The 19,249-nt window shown below is 54.2% G+C and overlaps 1 protein-coding gene across 1 annotated transcript; it reads left to right on the forward strand.

Moving 5' to 3' along the window:
• The first annotated feature begins 4,131 nt into the window (after nucleotides 1-4,131).
• Fam131c (family with sequence similarity 131 member C) lies at nucleotides 4,132-19,193 on the forward strand. Its single transcript, XM_021201038.1, has 7 exons — nucleotides 4,132-4,251; nucleotides 14,938-15,053; nucleotides 15,471-15,506; nucleotides 15,731-15,824; nucleotides 17,391-17,573; nucleotides 17,797-17,907; nucleotides 18,390-19,193. Exons 1-7 carry the CDS (start codon nucleotides 4,230-4,232, stop codon nucleotides 18,647-18,649), a joined length of 822 nt encoding a protein of 273 aa, XP_021056697.1. The 5' UTR covers nucleotides 4,132-4,229; the 3' UTR covers nucleotides 18,650-19,193.
• Nucleotides 19,194-19,249: the final 56 nt, after the last annotated feature.

Raw genomic sequence — 19,249 nt, forward strand, 5'->3', positions numbered from 1 at the left:
TCTCTCTCTCTCTCTCTCTCTCTCTCTCTCTCTCTTCCCTTCTGAGTCTCATATATTCTTGGACAGCTGGCTCCCAGACTAGTCCGGGTCCTTCCTCCATTTCACAAGGGCTCTACCTGCCCTATGTGGTTCCAAGTGGACCCTGGTCACTGCTTGAGAAACCCCAGCACTGAATTCCTCCACTGACATTGTAGGCTCTAGTGTGCAGGGGCGGAGTCTCTACACCATACAGCCCTTGCTGGACACATCAGGGCTCAGCAAGTACCCGCTGGTGAGGGGGGTAGGCCGACAGAGTCTCAGCCATGATCCATCTTCTAGACCTGAGACCTGGGACAGTCACCACCTATTAACTGAGCACCTATTAAGGGTCCTCCCAGCTATCGGACGCCCACTCAGGTCTGCCAGGCCCTCTGCTGTTCCTGTTATCAGGTTTTGGAGAGACTCCTCGAAAGGTCTCATGACAAACTCAAGTGTGATTCCACCACAGTCTGCCCCAGGGAGCCAACGAATTTACTGAGCTCGCTTACAGAGTGTGGGCGAGGAGTTGCTTGCAGGAGACCCTGGAGGGGGAGTCCCAAAGTATACAGCAGCTACTTCATCCAGCACGGATGACGGTTCCTCCATATGGGTGCAACCCCCTTCAATCAACTTTCCCTGGTGTATGTATTCTAGCCACCCCTGAGGGCAGAATTACAATCAGAGAGCTGAGAAGATCGCCTGGAATCCCAGGCAAGGGTCCCACGGCCTTCCCATCCTCTTCTTTGAGGGAGTATCAGTGTCAGCAAGCCAATAGCCTCTTTCGAGCAGAGCACATATGAGCAGATGAGGATGTCTGGTGTTGTGCTCAATAGAGAATGCTCTAGAATGTCCAGAGGGGAGGGGGGTACAGCCTCACCCTCTCCTACTGCTCCCCAGGTGTCACATGTGCCCAGAGTGTCCCCAAGTGCATCCCTGTCTTCAAACCTCTGTGTACAGAGAGCCACCAGTTCTAGCTGCCAGCACTCAACCCAACCTTCAATGTCTGGTTTCGAGATCACCATAGACTTGAAGCTGTCCCCGTGTCCCCTTGGCCCTTGGCAAGAGCTGTCACCTCACAGGTTTTATTAGCAATGGGGAACTCTCCGTCCCGACCCTGAGCTCACAGCTCACACATGGCTGTCTCCACCGTGTCCCCACTGACCCTGGGACTACCAGGCAGGCACGGGTCTGATTCACCACTAGAGTGACTCCTGCAGATTAATCTTCCTCCCATCCAGCCCTGTAATGTCCTTTCTCCATGCTTCAATACCCACAGCAGGGTGGGCTCTCAGAGCTGCAGATGTCTGCCCATTGATGGACAACCACGAGACGGGGCTCTGCCTGGGTTCTCAGGTTTGTGCCAGGAGAACAGAACATGAGGGGAGATGGGCACCTCCAGACACGGTCCTGCCAGGTTTCTTTCCCTCTCTCCCATGAATGGTTGTGTCAGGAGGGCACCCGAGGTGGTCAGGGGACAGTCACAGGGCAGATGGACTATGGGGTGAACTGGGAAAGGACAGACCATTGTCCCCTCCCCGGGGAAGGCAGCCACACATCTTGGAGCTGTCTGCACATCATCTGCTTCAGCAGAATTCCAAGGACGTGGAAGGTGAATGTGGATGTGCAAGGAAGAGCCACCACCCGCCTTCCCCCAGTATGGCCCGGTCTCTCAGGATGGTACCAGTGCTGTACAGTGACAAGATTGAATCAGCACGAGGCTAAACACTGTAAATACATGGGATGGGCAGAAGCATCTGCCCTGCCCCCCACCTGTGTCCCTGAGTTGGCCACACGGGGAGCACAGATGACGCATCTGCTCATTCAGTGCACCCCCCCATCCCAGGCACCCCCTACCCTGGGAGCTGCCCTGTCTCTCCTCTCCTCTCGAATCCTGTTCCTTCACCCCCCACCCCAGCCCCTAGGCTGTTAAGCTGCCAGCAGGAGCATCAGCAGCTGTGACCAGCTCCCGCTCTTACATCACGGTGAGTCAGAACCCTGCCTCCAAGCCACATCCAGTCAGAAGGGCAGACACATCTGCCTGCTCGGTACCAGGTCGCATGTACGGGACAGGACCAGAGCCTGGCTGTAGGCAGGTCTGTCTTTCCTTCTCCACACAGGGGCGGGAGCACCCTTGACACCAAATGAGCCACCTGGGTGTCCTTATGATAGAGGACAGTCCCCTCACAACCACCTCAGCGAGGCCAGGCTTAGGGAGCAGAGTACCCGGGCCCAAAGCAGCTGGGACGGGACCCTGGAGGACGGACATTCAAGTGTGGTTTACGCTTGCATGGATTCGGTGCTTCACAGAACTGCTGGTCTTCAGCTGCCTCTGTGAATATAGGAGGCTGATGTCACAACAACCGACCCTTGGGGTCCTTGAGAGATCGGCCAGCCACCAGGGATTCTAGCCCTTTGTTAGAACGGTACAGTATTTCCTCATAATCTAGGCACAGCCTTACATATGCTTTATTTTCTTCTCCCTTTTCTTTTTTGAGGCAGGCTCTCATGTAGCCCAGGCTGACCTTGAACTCACTAGGTAACCAAGGATGACCTTGAACTTCTGATCACCCTGATTCTACCTCCCAAGGGCTGGCATTATAGAAGTCACTTCATTCCTGCTCCTGTGCACTGTAAGCCACTGGTCTCGGGGCTATCTGCGGTGCACACCTTCTGTCTAGTAAACGCTGCTGCCCCGTGGGGTGTATGGAGCAGTGATATCCATGTGTTTTCCTTTCAGATTCAGTTGTGTGTTTAAGTAACACTGTCTCACTTAGGTCTGACAACACCAGAGATGGCATGGGGCCATCTCCACTCTGACTTTACTCAATAGCTCGAGTCCCCAGCCCTGGTCACCCCCAGCGGGCTTGGCTTCTGCTCTGCACAGGGTCTTCAGACCCTTGCTCTAAGCCGTGTTCATCCCCCAGGGCTGTCTCTAGTGATACAGGTCTGGTAAACAGGCCCAGAGACTTCTCTGTCTGGAAACAGGAATGTCCAAGGGTGGAGTGAGGTGACATTTACCTCAGACACTGGGTGCTTCGGGCCTGGCGAGGTTTGTCACAGCGCATCTGACCACTCTCTCCAGGATCCTAAAAGAGTGCGTGTGAATGCACATAGTGCATATGTGTGAGAAGAGGAACGCGCACACACATACATGCACACACACACACACACACACACACACACACACACAAACAGCCATACAAGTGCCAGCAATTAGCCTCCACCATTCCATGACAGAAGTTCCTAGGTAGAGCTTGCCTATATTTCTTTGCTCCAGAGGAGCCCTGGGAGGTAGCCTGCCTTCTTGCATGAGACCACTTATCCAGCCAGGAGGCCACTAGTGCAGTGTCTTGATCCTCCCTCAGAACTCCCATCCCAGGCCAGCATCCTCCCATGAGCAGGTGGCTACCAAAACCCCCTGACCCGGAGGCTGGCGAGATGCTCGGCAGGTAAAGGTACTTTACCAGGAAGTCTGATCACCAAGTTTGATCCCTGAGACCCACATAGTGGAAGGAAAGAATAAAGTGTACTTTGACCTCCCTATTTGCGTGTGTGTGTGTGTGTGTGTGTGCGCACACACACACACACACACACACACACACTAAAAATAAAGCTTGGGGCCGGGCAGTGGTGGTGCACGCCTTTAATCCCAGCACTTGAAAGGCAGAGGTACGCGGATTTCTGAGTTCGAGGCCAGCCTGGTCTACAGACTGAGTTCCAGGACAGTCAGGGCTATACAGAGAAACCCTGTCTTGAAAAGCCAATAAACTAAACTAAACTAAACTAAAGCTCGATCCTCCTAATTGTGCACAGCGGGAAGAGGCTCATCTTTGCAGAATTCCCTCTCCCCTGACCTTGAACTCCAGAAAGCAGACGCTACTCAGATTTGAAACTCTAAGTCTTCCTTACAGGGCCGAGTCCCCGTTACTTTGGTTTGCGGTACTTTGGTTAGCGACAACAGGTGCACTGGCACGGAGGGGGCGGGGCGCACCCCAGCCCCGCCCCCTCCGCGCTCCCGGGTTCCCCGCCCGCCTCGGTGTCGCCCGGCCTTGGCAGCTGCGGGCGCGGCGCGAGGCGATCCGGACGCGGCAGCGGGGACAGCGACCCAGGAGCGAGCGGAGGGCGAGCCGCGCAGCCCCGGCCCGCGGAGACATGAGCGCGCGGCCGCCCACCGCACCCCAGGCGCAGCGGCCCGGCCCCGCCGCCCCGTGATGGGATCCTGTGTGTCGCGAGGTGAGGACAGGGCGGCCCGGGACGCGGCGAGGAGCGGGGGGTACCAGCGCTCCGCTCAGGGAAGCCAGGGTGGGTGTCCGCCCTTCATGGATCAGCCGCGCCCCAGAGGACACGGTGCCCCACGGGGACAGAGCTCGGGAGGGGGGCGAGCAGCGCGCAGAGAGGGCGGAGGTCTCCGCACCCCACGCCCCACTCGGCGCCCGGCAGGTGGCATGAAGCAAGGTCCCGGTGCCATGCTTTCTTCCCTGCAGCTACACGCCTCCTGCAGTGTGTCTGAGAGGGGAGGGAAGCTTCCGGTTGTTTCTGGTCCTCTTATGGGCCACTGAGCTCCAGGAAGACAGACAGACCTCGCTCCCGCTGAAGATGCAGGGCAGGCAGGCCTTTCTAAACCAGGATCCCTCTTCTCCTCTCGGGGTGCCTGTGTCTTAAGCCCCAGAACCCCCACCCCCACCCCACGCAGGAAGGGGTCAGTAGGGATGAACAGGTTATCAAGGCTCCCTCTCCCCCACCCTCATCCCTAACTCCATCCCCACCCCCACCCCTGCTCAGGGGACAGGAGAGGACAGAGGACAGCTGATGTTCCCAGTAACCCCTGGGCCTTTGTCTCTCACCTGGCACCTTGGCTATTCCAAGGTGATTCCAGAGAACTGGAGTGACTGTCCCTCATCTGTGGGGTTTGAGGAGAGCACTGTCTGTGAATGGGTGTGTGTGTGTGTGTGTGTGTGTGTGTGTGTGCATAGGATCTTTCATAGATGCTGTGGGGAGGACATATTTGTATTTGGAGTAATCATTTAGGAGAGGTTGGGGAGTATGGGGACATGCCTGCACTCAGAAGGTGGAAGATCAAGAGTTCAAGGCCAGCATCCACAGCATAGAGAATTTGAGGCCAACCTGGGCTACATGAAAGCCTGTGTCAAAAACAAAACAAAACAAAACAAAAAGCAAACCCTTCAAAGAAGTTGGGCCATTGTCCCACTTGGGAGTCTTACCCACTGTGGGAGCAGGGGGCGGGGCCAGGAGTGAGCGTGTACAGCGGTCAAGTCTACTCACCTCAGCCCCAAGGTCTTGGAAGACCACCATTGCACTGGTCACTCTGGTAATTTACCCAGGCAGAGAAAGGCAAAGTGGCCTTAGAGTGGGCTGGGCAGGCCCCCTGGGGACCTTGGTCTGGGAAATGTTGAAAGCAGCCCTCTCCCATTCTCTGGACTCTGAGGGGCCTCTGCTCTCAGGTTCCTGGGGGAGGGTTGAGGGAGGTGACTCAGGGGGTCCCCGGAAGGTATCAGTAGGGGGATCATGGGTAAGGGTGGACAGGAGCATGGTCGGGCTGTATGAAGTTGGTTCTCGCTGATTGGGGGTGATATGGTACCTCCTGGGTGTCAGGCACCGCATAAGAAGCAGTTGGGGAAATCCAGTACGGCTCCTGGTCTGCTGAGTCCTGAGGCCAGTGGGACAGTTCTCAGAGTGGAAAGCCCTGAAGTGTCCTTTAGGTCCACTCTCAGAGTCTGAGCTGTCCCCAGAAGCCCCAGCGACTCACGGGTGGTCTCCCATGAAGGCGCTTGCGGGGGTGAGATATTTCCTTAGTGACCAGGTCCCTTCTCCATCCCTTGGCCAACCCATGCTGGAGTGCACTGGCCTGAGTACAGTATAGAGGCCAGACAGCAGCGATGCTTGCCAAAGTCACACTGAGTCTGTGGCCTGGGGTCTCCAAGTCCCGTACTCCCCTCTGCCAGGGCAGTTTGTTGTCACGCTGGCTGGGACAAATCTCCAGTCTTTATCCTGCACCTTGGGCTTCCTGAGTGACACCCCCAGATCAGGCTGTATTGTCTTAACTTCTCTCTGTCCTGAGAAGTCTCAACGTGCACCCCAGCAAACTTAGAAGTGAGAGATCTGGGGGGGGGGGGGTGCCTGGACAGAGCACAGCCATTCTTCTAGAGACCCAGCTGATGACCCACTGGGCAGAGGTCATCTGCTTGCCTGTCACTTGGACAGTTTTGTGGCTCACTGGGTTCTACTCTAAAACCCTGTGGACACAAAAACTGATGCATCCAAATAACGTGGTCAGCCCTGTTTTACAAATGACTACACGACCTTGCCTAGGGCCATCAACTGGGAACCGGCAAAGACCTGGCTCTGAGTTCTCCACAGCTAGTCTTTCAGCCCCGCGCAGCCAGCCCTTGTGGCGTTCAGGCGTCCCAGGGATCCTCGGTCTTCAGCTTCTGCACACCTGTACCAGCTGTTGACCACAGTCCCCACCTGCCAAGGGTTTTCGTGGGCCATGTACAGAGCCTGGAGTGGATGACTGGGATCATGAACTTTGCATGGATGTCCCACGGAGTCTAGCGTCTGCAACCAACTCGGTCTAGCGGGTTCCCCAACTCCAGGTCCAGGCCATACCTGAGAGATACACCCTGCCCAGCTGTTAGCCTCTGCTGCTGGGCTAGGGGGTCAAGAGTCCCCAGTCCCTGCCAGTGTTCCCCCAGAGTGTCATCTTAGCAAGTTGGGTGGGGGAGGGGAATGGCATGGAAGTGTTAGAACGGGTGGGGGAGGGTCACAATGGGAAGACACCCTTAGCACCAGGACTGATGACATGAACACTCCATAGCTGCTTCTCTCATGGGGCTAGTATATCAGCCTTCCCGCAGCCGATTACTCCAGGCCTTCCTGGTAAGAAAGGGGACCCCCCTCTCCTGCCTCCGAGGAGGCAGTGGGTGCTAAGGACTGTGGGATACTAAACACACACACTGCATCTAAGAACTAGCTCGTATTCCTTCTCTATTTCTATTTTTCTAACTTTTAACTTTATTTATTATTTTCGAGTTGGGGGGGGGGTCTTATCCTGTAGTGCCTGGCTGACATTGAACTCAAGGTCATCCTCCTGCTTCTGTCTCCCAAATGCTAGCATTTCATGTTTGGGCCACCATGTCTGCCCTATTTATCTTTTTTCTTCCCCTTGTTTAAATAGGGTCTCCAGTAGCCCAGGCTAACCGTAACTTACTATGTAACCGAGGATGACCTTGAACTTCTGACCCTTTCACCTCTGTTTCCCAGGCGCTAGGATTACAGGCGTGAACCACCGTGCCTCCCGAGTGTGGTGCTAAGAGACTGAACCCAGGGCTTCACACAAGCACTGGGCAAGCACTCTGTCCCCTGAGGCACACCCAGGGCCGCTGGCTCATCTTGTTAAGCTACCACTCATTGGATGCTTATCCTGAGCCAGGCTGGGGTAGCCTTTGCTCTCCTGACTCCTTAGTTCTCCTTGAACCTGGAAGGGAAGTGGGTTCAGAGAACTGCAGAACCTCACCCCTGGCAGGCTGCCCAGATGCAAATCCAGGTCCTGTAGGCCCCAGTGCTGAGCCCCACCCCCACCCCATACTCTGTGTCCCCGAAGGTTCCCTGTTCTCCCCCCGAAGCACTTGGTACATGGTCAATAGTTCTGAACAGATTTCTGGGATCACTCAAAGGCCTCCTGTCTGGTTAGGTTTTGCTGGCACTGGCAGCGGCTGGCACAGCGGAACAGATAGGAAGCCAGGATCCACCCCTCTCTGTCTCTGGGTCCTTCTGTGCCCACCTCTCTCCCCCGGGGGTGGGGTCTCTAGTGTCTAGCGCACTGGTGGTTACAGGAGCAGACACTGGCTCCCCAAGAGTTAAACATCTGATATGTCCTGAAGGACAGGTCCTGAGGGGGGCCTGCCAGAGCTTGTGCTGGGAGCGACTTTGCAGTGGGCCCTGTGGGAAACTTAGGAAAGAGTAGATGGCACTTGGCCTCTAAGAGTTCAGTCTGAAGGGAGGAACAGTTTTACATTTAAAGAAGTCTAGTGGGACACACACACACACACACACACACACACACACACACCCCACAGAAAAGATGACTGGCGGTCCCTGGCGGTCCCTTTCTGGGGATCAGCACTATTTGGAGGTTGGACTTTCACACTGCCCCCAAGATTTGAGCTCTCTCCCTAACCTTTACTACCCAGTGTCTTGGATAAGTCCCAGACTTCATTTTCCCATCTGTCAAGTGGGTACGCTGCTACCTCCTTTGCAAGATTCAAAGCAAAATCACTGATGAGGAATCAACTTGGTGCCCACCCCAGAGCAGATGCTTAATAAACAGGCAGTGTGTCCTCGCGGGCCAGGCTTCTCCCTCAAGAGAGTCATCTAGCTGGCTTAGGCCAAGCTGGCGGGCTGCCTGGAGATGGTGCGACTGGAGTAGGCTGGGCCCCAGGAGGGGAGACAGATCAGATCCCGGAAGGAGCTGGGGTGAGTGGAAGCCCTTGGTCGGGATGGAAAGAGATTCCTGGGGCACCTCTGAGCTCAGCCAAGCAGACCATTACGTGACCATCACGGCCCAAGGTGGTTTGGGAGGACGTTGGAGGACAGTCTTCTGCCAACTTCTACGGCCTGCTCTCCCGGCAGGGACTCGCCAGGCAGAGAGGCCAGTGACTCACACTTCTGGTCTCTGTCTGTAGGGACCAGAGGGTTCCCAAGGCAAACCCCGGTCCAGGAAAGGGACTCAGAAATCGCCCTGTCCTGAAAGACAAACACAGAGACAGGGTAGCCCCTCTAAGGGAGCCCTGGCCACCTCGGCGTTGGTCTCTTTAGCCCTCAGCACACGGGGATGGGAGGCAGGACGAATGTAGGGAAGCAGGACAAACGTAGGGAAGACATGACTGAACCAGAGGAGTAAGCCCAAGGCCGCTTCTCTCCAGAGCCAAGGGCAGCCTGGTGCATCCTTTTACCACAGATGGTGGGAATTTTGGGGAGACAGCATGGGGCGGGGTTGGGGTTGGGGGTTGGGCCCAACTTGCACGAAGTTGTTCAACTCCCTCCCGCTACTGGGAAAGAATCCTCATTACCACCTCCTCCCAAGTGGCCGCAAGCTAATTCTCCTGCTCCCGAGAAACACTCTGGGTGCAGGTGGCAACCACAGTGACTAAACGGGCAGGGACACAGAGCTGCAGTGGATAGCTGTATACACTCTGGGCAATCCGAAGCAAGTGAAAGGAAACTGAGGGACTATGCCTCAGAGTCAGCCAGGAACCAAGCAGGGAAAAATAAGGTTGGTGGGGAAGCGCCGCAGCATGAAGAACTCAGGTTAGACATTATGGAGAACTGTCTGGGTGGTTAGGCTGACTGTCTGATTGCAAAGCAGAAGGGTGGATGGGGACCTCTGGGTGACACCCCTTTTGTGGTCTTCATGTTGCCATGGCAACAGGGGGGGCTTACTCCTGTAGCCTGAGGAGGTGGGGGAGGAAGCATGTTCAAGAATGGGCCTGGGACATTGAGGTCAAAGGTGTAGGGTGTACGCTGTGAAAGGAGAGTGTCACCACATGACTCCCTTGGGGAAAGCTTCCAAAATAGCAGAGCTGTCCCCCCAGCCCCACCCTACGTGACAATGTGTTTTTCCAATCACCAAGCCCATGGTGCAGCCAGGTCCCAGCTGGGCTAAGAGCAGCCTGTGATTTCACCCTGGGCTGCTTCATTACCTGACATCGCGATGGCAACCAGGCCATGACATCATCGGGCTAAAGTCTCCAGGGGCAGAGGGAGACTTCGTTTAGGACGCCTGGATCCCAGATGGGAGGGAGGTCAGGCAGGCAGGGGAGGCTGAAGCCAGGAGGCCACCAGCCCACCAGCATCTCATCCAGCCTCTGGTGTCACCTGCTGTGCCGGCTCCTTACCATCCCTGTCACCCCTTGCTCTGTCGCTGAAGTGCTCACAGCCTCAGGGGTGCCCTGGGAGTCTGGAAGCACCCTGACACCCATCCAGGTACCCAGCACCACCCTGCAGCTAGACAGACTCAGGCTTTGCACAGCATGGAGAATTCCAGAACTTCTTGTTAGGTGTGGTATGTGTGGTATGTGTGTGTGGTATCTGTATCTGTGACTTTGTGGTATATAGTGTGTCTGTGTCTGTGACATGTGGTACATGGTCTGTCTGTGTATGTATGTGTGTGTGTGTGTGTGTGTGTGTGTGTGTGTGTGTTGCTCTGTCATCCAGGCTGACTTGGAACACACTGTATACTCCTGGACTGGCTTCTAACTAAGTCCTCATCCTCCTGCCTCAGTCTCCAGTTGAAAGCACAAGTATGAACCACCACACCTAGTCACAGCTTTCAAACTTAAAAAAATAATTATTATTAATTAATTATCTACTTTATGCATATGAGCACACTGTAGCTATCTTCAGACACACCAGAAGAGGGCGTCAGATCTCATTACAGATGGCTGTAAGACACCACGTGGTTGCTGGGATTTGAACTCAGGTCCTCAGGAAGAGCAGTCAGTGCTCTTAACCTCTGAGCCATCTTTCCAGCCCAAACATTTTTCAAAATTAATTTGAAAAAATTATTTTATATAAGTGTTTTGCCTGCATGTCTGTCTGCACCATGTGTGTCCCTAGTGCCCAGGGAGGCCAGAGAAGGGCATTAGAGCCCCTTGGAACTGAAATTACAGGCGGTTGTGAGCTGCCATGTGGGTGATGGGAATTGAACCCAGGTCTTTTGAGAAAGTAGCCAGTGCTCTAACCACTAAGCAACCTCTCCAGCCCCTGATTTTTTTCCTTTTTTACACATAGTTATGTTTTGTGTGTATGTGTGTAGGGGTGTGTCTGTATGACATTATATGTGTGATGGTCATAGACCAACTTTTGGGAGTCAGTTTTCTCCTGTCACCTTATGGCTCTCAGGGATGGAATCCCGATCAGCAGCAGGCACATTCCCCTGGTTGAGCATCTTTCATAGTGTTATTGTTATACCTTAAGGTATAAGGTATGGTCCCCATAGGCTCATATATTTGAATGTGTGGTCTCTAGTGGAACTGTTTGGGAAGGATTAGGAGGTGTGGCCTGGCTGGAGGAAGTGTGTCGCTGGAGATGGGGTTTGAATTTTCAAAAGCCTATGCCGTTTCCTCTCTCTCTTCCTCCTTCCCTCTCCACTTTGTGCTTGTGCATCAGATGTGTACCATAGCTGCCTGCCTGCTGCCGTGTCCCCTCCATGGTGGTTGCAGACTTCTCCTCTGAAATGTAACCCCCAACTGTTTATGCTATAAGCTGCCTTAGTCATGGTCTCTTTAGCACAATAGAAAAATAACTAAGACAGACCTGTGCAAACAAGTATCTTTTATCTTGACTCTCCGCACAGCTAAAAAAAAACTCTCACCTGTGGGCAACCCCCTACCCCCACCCCACAGACACACAGGAGGACATGCCTGGTGTGCACGTGACACACAGACGTTTCGTGACACGGGACCGAGCCGCAGGCTGCTTCAGGCTCTGATTGTTTCCATATTCTTCCATTCTCATTTTATTGTCTAAACTGACCTAGTGAAAAGCAGGCTGAGGATGTAGTTCAGTGATAGAGTGCTTGCCCACCACGCATAAGACCCTGGTTGTGATTTCCAGCTAAAGATCATTCATAAATAAATAAATAAATAACAGTAAACGAATGAGAGATAAACCTAATGAATGTCTTGCATGACTACTGAAGGACAGGCTCCTAGCCCTGCCGTGGAGTCTTTCCTCTGTAGACTTGGGAGGTGCTGGAGCCCAGAGAAGTGCAACGATAACTCAGGGTCACACGGCCAGGACCGGCACACAGCAGGCTGTGCTGGGCCCTGCAGAGTCTGAGCACATGGTTCAGCCCTCAGCCTCAGAACCCATGTGGTCCTCTGTGCCCTGCCCTCCTTATGTCTGGGTCACTTTGGGGCAGGAGAGGACACTGGCCATCACCTTGCCTTCTCCTATAGTGTCCCAGACAGCCTGGCTCCAGCCTGGGCCTTGGCTCAGTTCAGCATCCCAGCCTTGGGAAGGTCCCAGATCCTCTGGGCTCTTTCAGAATGCAATTTGGCTGAGAACTCTCACCTTGACCGCAGGCCTACACTCACCTTCCTCCCTTCAGCGAGGCTGGGTGCTCCTGAGGTGTTAGCTCTGGGGCCTCCCCTCTGTAGGGACCCCTTTCTCCCCTGGCCTGTCTGTGGCTGGAGACAGAGCCCAGCTGTTTTGATCGTGTGAAGTTCTAACTAATGCTGGCTTGCTGCAAGGATGTCTGAACCCTCTGCTTTCTCCCTTTGAGAAGCCCCTAATGAGAGCCTGCTGTGTGCTGGGCCCTGTGGCCGGTGCTGGGGCTGCTGTGACCAAGCAGGGGCTAGGGAGATCTTTCAGTTGGCAACCTTCTTGCATCCCATTCTCCAAGCCCATGTCAGGAGGCCAGGCATGGCAGCCTGCACTTGTGGTCCCAGCTCTAGGACCCAGAGACAGGTAGAGGTCACTAGCCAGTTGGCCTAGCCTACATGGCAAATTCTGATCCAGTGAGAGACCCTGCCTCAAAAAGAAATGAATAAGAGCCGGGCAGTGGTGGCACATGCCTTTAATCCCAGCACTTGGGAGGCAGAGGCAGGCAGATCTCTGAGTTCAAGGCCAGCCTGGTCTACAGAGTGAGCTCCAGGACAGCCAGGGCTACACAGAGAAACCCTGTCTCAAAAAACCAAAATAAATAAATAAATAAATAAATAAATGCATACATACATACATACATACATACATACATCATAGATGGCTCCTGAAGAACAATACGCAAGTGTTCTCTATCTAACCCAATATACATTCTCTCTCTCTCTCTCTCTCTCTCTCTCTCTCTCTCTCTCTCTCTCTCTCTCTCACACACACACACACACACACACAAACATGGAAATGCCATCTCCAAGTAAAAAGAAAATATAGAATGTGTTTGTATATTAATCTAAGTTATTAAAAAAGAGTAAGGAACATTAAAAAAATTTATAGCTGAGCTGGTTCGCATGCTGTTCCTCCCAGCACCCAGGATGCAGAAACACATGGATTTCTGAGTTCAAGGCCAACCTGGTCTACAGAGTAAGTTCCAGGACAGCCAGGGCTACACAGAGAAACTCTGCCTTGAAAAGCCAAAACCAAAGATAAAACAAACAAAACGTTTTCTTTTATGTAGATGGTGTGTTTTGCCTGCATGAATGTCTGCACGCTATGCATGGATACCCAGAGACCAGAGAAGGGTGTTGATCCTCAAGAAGTGGAGTTACAGATAGCTGTGAACTGCATTGTGGGTGCAGGGAATTGAACCCAGGTCCTCTGGAAGTGCTCTTAACTGCCGAGCCATCTCTGCAGATCCTCAGACTCACTGTAGTCCAGGCAGGGCTCAAACTCACAGAGATCCGCCTGCCTCTGCCTTCTTCATGGTGGAATCAAAGGTGTGGGCCACCACTGCTTTGCAACATTTTTAGATTAAAAACCGTGTACTAGTGTGGTGCCACACTCCTTTAATCCTAGTACTTGAGAGACAGAGGCAGGTGGATCTCTCTGTGAGTTCAAGGCCAGCTGGTTTACATAGAAAGTTCTAGACCAGTCAGGGCTGTTTAGAGCTACATGGTGAGACCCTATCTCAAAAACATAAAGTAAAAAGAAATTACAACAGAGTGGGGTACACTGACACAGACCTATAGTTCCAGCTGCCTAGCAGGCCAAGGCAAGAAGCTCAAAGATAGTCTGGGTGACATAGAAAGTCTCTGTGTCGGGGGCTGGAGAGATGGCTTAGTGGTTAAGAGCACTGCTCTTCTGGAAGTCCTGAGTTCAAATCCCAGCAGCCACACGGTGGCTCACAGCCATCTCTAATGAGATCAAATGCCCTCTTCTGGAGTTTCTGAAGACAGCTACAGTGCTCTTGCATATAATAAATAAATAAATCTTTAAAAAGAAAGAGAGAGAGAGAGAGAGAGAGAGAGAGAGAGAGAGGTTTCTGTGTCAAGACGGAGGCAGAAGAGGAGATGGAATCAGATGCCTTACATTTATTTCATTTATTTATTTAATTTATTAGTTCAGAGATGAAGTTTCATGTAGCTCAGGCTAGCCTCAAACTTGCCACATATCCAGAGATGACCTTAAACTTCTGATCTGCCTGACTTTACTGTGGAGTGCTGGAATTACAGTGTACAGGATGTAAGTTAGGCAAATACTCTACCCGCTGTACATCTCTAACCCCAGCCTTCTCTTTTCTGCCTCTCTCTGTCTGTCTGTCTGTCTCTCTCTCCAAAGTATAGAATTTCAACTAGGTGGCCATGGCAATCCCAGCACTCAGGAGGCAGAGGCAGGCAGTTTTTGGATCTGAGTTCGAGGCCAGCCTGGTCTACAGAGTGAGTTCCAGGACAGCCAGGGCTACACAGAGACACCCTGTCTCAAAAAGAAAGAAAGAAAGAAAGAAAGAAAGAAAGAAAGAAGAGAGAGAAACAAAAGAAAAAATAGATAGAAAGAAACAAAGAAGAAAACCAAGTGTGCAATTACTATGATTCTTTGTAACTGAGGTTGATCCTTTGTAACTGAGGTTGATTCTTTTTAACTGAGCTTGATCCAGCTCCTGGGAGTCAATGTTTCTCCTGCTTCTCCCTCATAGCTGAGACAATGGGTGTGCATTATAACCCACATTTGCCTATAATACTACTGGGTTTTGTATATTCATTCTGTGCCCTTTACTTTACTGATCAGTGTATCCATTCCCCTATCTTTTGACCAACTCTAGCTCCCCCACCCCCACCCCCACCCCCACCCCCGCACATAAAGCAGAGATGGTTTGACTCCCCCCTGCTCAAAAACCCCTATTTCTTTTCCTTCCATATCTCTAAGGGGGGGGGATATCTAAATTTCTCTTGTCATTATTTCCAGATCTGTTCACAAGTGCCCACAAAAACAGCCCCAGGCCCCAGGGCACAGACCTCCTGAATCGGGACCTGCCCTCCAGCCACCCACCGGCCATTGTTCCGGACCATGTTGCTGGCAAGGTGACTGGCTATCCATCACCCTCCTCCTGCCTGCCCCTACCGACTCCAGCTGCTCTTTTATTTCCCTGAAGCAAGCAGAAACCAGTCTCAATTCCTTTCTTTCTTGCCAATCCCAACTTCTCCCTGGGCACTAGGGGCGCGGGGTGGGGGTGGGGGGAAGTGAGGGGGAGGCTTAGTGTTCAGCTGGATGAGGCTCTGGATTGGACTGGGCCAGACTTATTTAGACAACACAACCCCACCCCAAAGGTCTTCCTGTCCGAAGTAACTCAACCTTGCAGACGGAAGGTGTAGAGAGGGGTCTTGGTATAGCAAGGGGCCCGTAACCTCTCAGAACATCACAAGGCAGATCCACCTGCCGCCCTGCCCCCACCCTGCGTGCCCCAGCCCTGACTGATCCCTTTTCTCCTCTCCCTTCAGGACAAGCAGATGGATTTCTGTTGGGACCCTTGGCAGGTCAGTATGCCTCCTTGCCCCGAGTCCAGTCAGCCCAGGTGACACCGCCTTCCCTTCCTCTGCTGTGCCCCACCTAGGCCCACAGTCCTGCCAGCCCAGGGAAGGAGATCTTGTGGGAATGGCTACCCTTCCGTGCCTGATCCCTGGCCATCACCTGATGAGCTGCTGTTGCCGGTGAGGGGTGTCTTTCCTTTCTGCCTACCCAGTTTTTTCTGTTTCTACAGAGGTGCTTCCAGACCACCAATGGCTACGTATCTGACTCTAGAGCCTGCCCCAGCAACTACAGTGTGGCCGCCCTGGCTACTTCATCCCTTGTGGGTAGGTCAGGATAGCCCCGCTCCGGCCCTTAGAGATTGTACGCTCGTCCGTGGCAAAGGGACACAGGCATGCCGGGGTTTAACGTTTTCTACATTGCCAGACTTCAAGCGGGATCCCTTCTCTTGGGAGATGGACTGCTGAGTTTTCAGGGCCCCCTCCCCTGAGATGGCTCAGAGGGGAGGGTGCAGGCTGTGGGTGTCTGACTGCGTGGTCTCCCACGTCACCTTGGGACTTGTTCCCTAGAAGCAGAACCTGAAGTGGGGACTGTGTCCCACCCCTCCACCCCCCGGGGGATGGCTCTTGGGCAGATCCCTGGGGAGAGAAGGAGGCTGAGGAGTCTGCTCAGTGGAGACTTGGTTACAGTCATGGGACTCTCTCTGCCTCAGCCCACTCTGCAGATGGTGGCCTTAAGGCTCAATGGTGCTTGAAGTCCAAGGGTCTGGGCTTGATTTTGCTCCCGGTCCAGTTGCCCCTGAGGACCGTGTTACCTTGAAGGCACAAAATCCTTCCATGTTTCCAGAGAGCCTGGCTGCCTTCCTCCATCTTTGGCTCTGCAACTTCCTTCTCCAGAAACTCCTGCCATTCAAGTCCCCTGCCCCGAGAAACACCATCTCCTTGCCCCAAACCCTCTGCAGCCAGCACCCCACTAGGGAAGCAGGTCTCCCCTTCTTCCTCATCTCCATCATTGCCATGTTCCTGGTCCCTCATTCCTGTGGTGGTCTCATCTGACTTTCCAGCTTGGGTTTCCCTAGGCCTTTTTGCCTGCCTGGCTTTAAGGGTTCCGGGGATGCCCAGATCTGTTCCCTACCTCGGTCAGTGGAGATGCTGAGCTGTTGCTTCCTCATCTCCATCCCCTTCCATATCCAGCCAGTCAGCCTGTAAGCTCCCCTAACCTTTCTCCTATCTCACCCTGGCTCCCTACGAGACAGCCCCTGATTGCCCCAGCTCCCATCTCTACCCTTGAACTTCAGTCTTTCAGTTGGGATACAACTGATATCCCAAGTAACAGATCTAACCTACCTCTTCCCTGGTTCCTGTCTGGCCATGCTGTAACCAAGGCTCTCCATGGCTGTACGAACACCAAGTCTTCACCTTGGCTCCCTAGACTCCGTCTGGCCAATGAGAGGCTCCCTGCCTCTAGTTGCCCTGTGCCTCATCCTTGGTTGTATGGTGTTGAGCCAGTATGTCTGTATCTTTAACCTTGTCTCATCTGTGAAATTCTGTCAGCCTGGCCACCATCTGCCCCATCCCAATAGGCCTTCAGGGAGCCCAATTCCAGGCCACCTCCTCCGGGTAGTACTCCCTGATGTTCCTCCACTCACCAGAGTCTCAGGTCACATGGCCAGCTGGAGGAAGGAGTGGCTGGTTTGGGAACTTGATCCAGAATAAGGCATTGGGAATGAGGGGGCATACAGACGGGCACAACATGGGGTGAAGGAGGGCATCAGTCTGCGGTGGGCACAGGGCAGAACTGGTCGTGGTGATAGGATGGCCTGAGGTATTTGGGTGTCACGAGCGGGGGGCTTATGTTAGGAGGTCACCCGACAGCTATCCATGGCTTCACAGGGGTGGTGCAGAGCATCAAGGACCACATCACAAAGCCCACGGCCATGGCCCGTGGCCGAGTGGCCCACCTCATCGAGTGGAAAGGCTGGAGCGCCCAGCAGTCAGGCTGGGAGCTGTCCCCTGCAGAGGACGAACATTACTGCTGCCTCCCTGACGAGCTGCGCGAGGCACGCTTTGCTGCGGGTGAGTGGGGGTCACGGGGAGAGAGGCCACGGGCTGGGTGTACAGCCTGAAGGTGGGTCTGAGCGAACGTGAGGTAAACGCGCGTAAACGCGCAGGATGGTGGGCGGGGCACTCGGTGGCTTCCTCTATCACAGCTCAGAGAGGCCCATGTAGGCATAGAGCGCCCCCTTCCCACCCCTGTGTTCACTGAGTCTAATCTTGCTGCCCCACCCCCATCCCCCAGGGGTCGCTGAGCAGTTTGCCATCACGGAGGCCACTCTGAGTGCCTGGTCCTCTCTGGATGACGAAGAACTGCAGCCCGAGGACAGTACCCAGGGTACTGTACAGCTCCAAGGTACAGCAGGGACATCAAGGCAGGGTGGGTGGAGCAGCCCTCAGAGGGACACCAAGAACTTTTTTCCTCCCCCTTCTTCCCCAACTACCTGGGCCAGCAGTTCTGGCTCCCGCATTCCCAGGGGCAGTCCTTATCAGAAAGGAGGGACTGGATGGCGTGCAGCTTGAGCTGGCACTAGGTGGATTTTGGGTGCTGCTTTCCCAAACCTGGGTCCAAGCTTCCCTTGGCTCTTCTCACGTGATTCTCCCTATGACTGGGAGGGTAGGGGACAGAGGACCAGAAGGAGAACCCCTTGTCCCAATACTTACTTCCTGCTCTTATCAGCTCTGCTCCGTCCTGGGGAGAAAACTGAGCTCGGAGAGACTTAGAGACCCGCCTGAGGTCGCATAGCTTAAGTGACATAGCAGGCCTCTTCACCCTGAGAGGTAGGGTACAGGGGCAGAATTCCATCTCTTCCCCTGTACCCCCTTTTGGTTTTCTAGACCTCGAGAGCATCTACCTTCAGGACAGCCTCCTGAGCGGCCCTTCACAGGACGACAGTCTCCTAGCCTGCTCCCCTGGCCTCACCCTGAACGATGGCTGGCCCTCACCAGAGGAGCCCCCCAGCCCCACCCAGCAGCAGCACCGGCAGCGACTGCCAGGGGCCCGGGGGCCTGATGACAGGGCCCACTTGCATGGCTCGCTGCCGTCGGTGGACAGTGGCTCTCTTTCCGAAGAGGAAGACGAAGTGTTTTACAACTGAGGCAAGCTGGCCAGTCCGTTGTCTGCACACCCCTGCTGGGAGCCCAGCTGTGCCACTGTACCCTGGGGCATCTCTCGACTCCTCCAAACACAGGGTGGAGTGGGCCTCGGGAGGCTGTCTGTTACTCCTGTGGACTGCTCGGTGCCTCCAAGGACCTGCTCACAGCCTGCTCCAGGACTCTAAGCAGACACCAGGGCAACCAGCCCCAGGAGAGCTGACAGTCGGGGCTCCCACGAGGACACCATGGAAAGATTAAGAGGATTGTTCGGAGGGAGGTCTGGAGAGCCAACCTCGACCTGGGCTCAGCCTGCCCCATTCAGTCTGGGCATCTGCCTCATGGAAGGCGGGACCGTTTCTCCTGGACTCTCTTCAGTCTCTGGACTGTCTGTCCTTCCTCTCTTACCTGGTTCCTCTGTGACTACCCCCACCCCACCCCCAGCTTCCCACCCAAGAGGACCCACTTGTCCTCCCTCACACCCCCTCCCTCTCCCTCTCCCTCTCCCACAGCGTTCTCTGGTGACATTAAAGTAGTGTGTTCATCCCAGATGAACTTGACCTGGTCTCCCTGAGGAAGGCACGTTGCTGAGCCCTGGATGAAGG

The sequence above is a fragment of the Mus pahari genome, chromosome 6, assembly GCF_900095145.1.
Source record: "Mus pahari chromosome 6, PAHARI_EIJ_v1.1, whole genome shotgun sequence".
Lineage (NCBI taxonomy): Eukaryota > Metazoa > Chordata > Mammalia > Rodentia > Muridae > Mus > Mus pahari.